The sequence below is a fragment of the Apium graveolens genome, chromosome 10, assembly GCF_009905375.1.
Source record: "Apium graveolens cultivar Ventura chromosome 10, ASM990537v1, whole genome shotgun sequence".
Lineage (NCBI taxonomy): Eukaryota > Viridiplantae > Streptophyta > Magnoliopsida > Apiales > Apiaceae > Apium > Apium graveolens.
In genome coordinates, this window is record NC_133656.1 from 188,308,261 (window position 1) to 188,312,990 (window position 4,730).

The 4,730-nt window shown below is 35.5% G+C and overlaps 1 protein-coding gene across 1 annotated transcript; it reads right to left on the reverse strand.

The window, feature by feature from the left end:
* Positions 1 to 920: 920 nt before the first annotated feature.
* Positions 921 to 4,047, reverse strand: LOC141690022 (expansin-A6-like). The gene is made up of 3 exons (XM_074494597.1): positions 3,799 to 4,047; positions 3,192 to 3,510; positions 921 to 1,667 (listed from the first exon to the last, which is right to left on the reverse strand). Exons 1-3 carry the CDS (start codon positions 3,956 to 3,958, stop codon positions 1,358 to 1,360), a joined length of 789 nt encoding a protein of 262 aa, XP_074350698.1. The 5' UTR covers positions 3,959 to 4,047; the 3' UTR covers positions 921 to 1,357.
* Between the last annotated feature and the right edge of the window lie 683 nt (positions 4,048 to 4,730).

A 4,730-nucleotide genomic window follows, 5' to 3' on the forward strand; every position in this document is an offset into this window, starting at 1 on the left:
TAATTTGAGAATTAATCGAATATGCAGTGCTAGGAAATGCTAGGAATTCAGACATATAAGCTGCTATTCTTGGATTATTCAATCACATTCTGCTAGGCTGCTATTGTCTATACTATTTAAATAATCAAATTCTGCTTTTGTACTATTCAAAGCATATTCAGCCCGCGTGAACCGTCAAATTCGGCCCGCACGACTCGCACAAGCACGCGAGCTCGCAAATATCAGTGCCGATTACGAGTCTTATTTTCTTTATTCAAGACCGGCCCGGCCCGATTCGTGAATCATGTGCCGGTTCAGTGTTCATGCTTCACGAGCTTAACCCGCATTCAGCCCGGTCCGGCCCGCACGGACTGCCCAACTGGCGAGCTCTACTTAAGAGTCATGTATTGACCATTGCATTTGCATATATGATTGTGCAGTAATACGTGTCCGCTTATTTTCTTCGTTAAAAGATTTGTCAAATGCAAACAAATCCATATATCATGGTCAATAGTTATTGATACACCTCCCAACCTTGCCGGTTAGAAACTTGTACACAATTTATTATCTTCTACACCACTTTCATGAATAAATTCTTGTTAAGTTAATAATATGTCGTTCAAGATCTTTATTATCCTCTGCACCCCTTTCATGAATAAATTTTTGTTAAATTAATAATATATCATTCACGATCTGAACATAAACATAATCTGTGTGGGTGAAGATCTGAATATAAGCATAATCTGTGTTGGCCAAACAATTTTCCGACACTACCTTAAATTCTCTACATATTTACGTAAATGCTATCATATTTAGTAATTTTTTAAAAATATTTAATACGTGTCAAGAACCTTTTATATAACACACTCTTTCAAGGTGTTTGATTTATGTTTAACATTTTTAACCATTCGAATTCAAATTGTGAAAAGTAATAACAATAATCACAAGCGATTTAAAATGAACTTAAGTAATACGCAGGGGAAGCTGTGGGCTAAATTTGTTTTTAGGTACTTGAGCCTCCTCTATTACACACTTTTTCAATATTCATCACCTAGATGAATTATATTGCTGCTGCTTTTTCTTTAAGCAACATACAATTAACTACTACAAAGTACTTGTAAAGCAACCCAACAAAATGAAAAGACATAACTACCCCTATGAGGTAAAAAGGTAAAAACCAGAAAGTTACCACACACTCCAAACCTTCCCAACTAAAACACTAGGAAGTTTTACTACTGCTACTACTCCCCAAATTACTTCAAACTTTCCCAGTAAAAAAGAGAGAAATGTGAAAGTCTTGGGAGTTGGGAGAGACAAACTAAACACTTGCATGGGTGATATATATTATATTATATAATAGTGGTAGATGTGTTTAATATTAAACCCTGAAATTCTTGCCCATGAAAGTTTGACCGAACTGCCAATGAGGTGGAGCAATGTTATAGGAAGTTGAGGTACGACGATCACTGCCCGTGACTCTAAAAGAAAGTGCTTGACCAACAAGAACAGCATTGGATTGCCAGTTTTGCCCCCAGTTACGACTCATGGGCATCCAAGGAGTGTTTGAGCCCTTAATGCTAACTCGTTGGATATCACCAGCACCTGCCACGTTGGTCACAAGTACCAAGTTGAAGTAACTGAAACCGTTGATTGTGAATCTCATTCCTCCTCTCTTTCTGCACGCTACCCTGCCAATCAAACAGACACGTAAATCGGGACTGAGATAGTATAATTTGCTTAACTTTAAGGAAGCTAAAAAAATCTCAAATTTTCATTGAAATGATATTTGCACAGAAAGATTAACTCTAGTACCTGTTTTATGAGCGGGATATAATATTTTTAGTTCGATTTAACATAACAGTTTATGTTATTGAAATTATAATATCAACTCTGGTACCTGTTTTATGTGTCCCGTATTTTTATATTTTGTATACGTAATGTTAAATACAAAACTGACTCATTTATTTACGGTAATGAATGAAAGGGGAGCGGCGGTGGTTAATAAAGTAATACCGGGATAACCGGTAGCCCCCCTCAGTGCCTATCTGAGGGATCTGGCATGGGGGATAGAGGAGTTAACAAGGGTGGCCCTAAAAAACGCGTATTGGGAGAAGTGTAAACTTGTAAAGCCCTCTCTCTTCTGTCTGCAGATTGAACTTGACTGACCCTACTTTAATTTATGTGCCCTCATTTTCTGCTAACTGTTTAACAGAATCTTAAACTACTATTTTACCCCTTGTATGGAAACCCACACTGTTAACACGAAATGGATGGGGTGGGAGAAGAAGTGTGTAAGCTTTTTGTTCTAGAAAGTGGAGGGGTATATTGGACAATTAAAGTAACAGGGATGAAACATGTACGAAACCGCGTCAAAAACCTGCAGTAGCTTTGCAATTATACACTTTGCTCTATTTCCATTTTACCAAAAATACAGGTGTGGCTTAGCTTCGATCATTGTCCTGGTCTCAGGCATATGGCCTGGCTATGTTTCACAACTATTGTCATACTCTAGACCTTTTCTTCTTGTTACTCATCTAGAAAAAATTAGCTCTTAATTTTGACTCTACTTAAACTCAAAAGTTACGGTCCGATGTAGGCACAATTGTTGAAATCAAACTGTATGCTCCAGATCTAATTTTTCTTGCCTCGTTTGGCTTGAAAATTAGAAATTTGGAGTTCGCAAATTATAATTCGTTATTCCATTTCTATTTCCCAAGTCCTAACGAAAATATAAAATTATAGAGAAGAAAAATATGCAAACTAGATAAGTTATTGTGTTTCATGACGTATGTGTGTAAACAAAATAACACGAAGATTGAAGAGGATAACTAAACACTTAATCAAAACAAAGGAATAACTAATCTAACAATTTTTGAATGGTGTGATTAGGGATCAAGAATCGAAAGGGTTGTTCTTCTCGAATAATTTGATGTAATATACAAATCTACGTCCGTAATAACCATGCTTACGGTTCCGGATATTGGGACTAATTCGCTGATATATGGATTTGTGAATTATTGTTGATTTTTGAAAAATCTAACAATTTATAGAAGATTTATTAATTTATCTATGATTTTTGAAAAATCGGCCGATCTCTGTAACATACATGCTAATAACGTATCAATAGAAAATATAGGATAATGACAGGGGCATAAAAGTAAGACAATCCTAAAACATAAATTTTGAAGAAAATTTAAGGAAGGAAAACTGACCTGCGGTAAGAAATGGGGACAATTCCGGCACGATACTCAGCAATCTTGAGAAACATGGGCATAGCAAGGTCGAAATGGGTTCGGGGCGGGTTGCACCAACCACCATTATCACTGGCCTGAGCAAAATTAGGTGGGCAAAAATTAGTAGCCGTGACTAAAATAGATGGGCTTCCAGGGTGACACCATTTCGGGTCACTATCACATTTTATCTCGAAACATGCACCGCAACTCAGCCCATTGTTGAACAACGCCGTGCTTAACGCTGCCGTGTTCACCCCGTAGCCTTGGCTGTACAGATTTCCATATCCACATGCTCCACCTACATATTTATTTCCACACAAATTAATTTATAATTTTCGTATCATTTTTATGTTATGCAAAACGGGATACTAAATTTTTTTCATAAGTAGTGGTTTCCTATTTTTCTAAATAAAATTAACGATGTTTCTATGTATTTGAGCGGCAGAATCAGAATTTCAAAAAATGTTGACAAAAATTTAACGCATTAGTTAGTTCTGACCTAATTCCGCTAAGGCATGTCTATGATAAAAAATATATTATGTAGTTGTCTAAAAACCTTAAGGGGAATGTGGAAATATTTTTTTACCCATAGTGCCGGAAGCGTCGCTGCCGCCATAGAAGGTGGCGTGAGCAGATTGCCAAGAGCTTCCGGTGAAGACGCCGGGGATTCTAGCGGAGATGGGAGTGAGGAAAGTAAGAAAAATAGTAGCAATGCAGAAGAAAAGTGTGTTTCGGTTGAGAGCCATTTTAGCATACAAAACTACACACGCTGAGTGAATGAGAGTGAGGTAGTTGAAACAAAGAAAGTGTATGGTATTGGAAGAAAGTTCATAGAATAGAAAAGGGCAGGTTTGTGGGGGCTCTTATAACATGTCTGTGGTAAATACGACGTCATTTCTTTTTGAAATTTACCACAGTAAATATTACATACAGTAGTAACAAAATATTACATACAGTAGCACTAGATAAGTTTTACACGGGCCGTTAATTTTCCAACACCCATATATATATAAATACTCTAGTAATATTCAAACACTGCAAATAATGTTATTATCATTTACGCGAAATAATGATATTTCATGAGTTAACTCAAGATCTTGGTTTCGATTCATTTTCGTTTATATCAATTTTTATGTTGAAAATATAATAAAGAGTATTCTTAGACTTAGGCCTGTTTGGCAGCCCACTTATAAGCCACTTATGGCTTATAAGCTCGTAACAGCTTATCGACGAGTGTTTGTCGACCCAATTTATAACTTATAAGCTCATAAGTTGAATGTTAGGAATGACGTACTATTTCTCAACTTATTTTGATTTTTTGTTGATTTATTAACCTCGGTTTTAAAATTTATATTTTTAAATGTTAATCTAACTTAAAATTCAAGAATTTAGATAATTATATTTAATAATTATGTATTTTAATTCATTTAAGAAAAAAAATTATAACTTATAAGTAAAATTATCCAAACACTTATTTAACTTACAAGTATTCTTTTACTTATCACTTATAATTCACTT

Coding starts and splice junctions, on each gene's coding strand:
- LOC141690022 (XM_074494597.1), bottom strand. CDS start 3,958: ATGGCTCTCAACCGAAACACACTTTTCTTCTGCATTGCTACTATTTTT. Junction 3,511..3,798: donor CGACGCTTCCGGCACTATGG/GTAAAAAAATAT, acceptor ATAAATATGTAG/GTGGAGCATGTGGATATGGA. Junction 1,668..3,191: donor GTCCCCATTTCTTACCGCAG/GTCAGTTTTCCT, acceptor TTTGATTGGCAG/GGTAGCGTGCAGAAAGAGAG.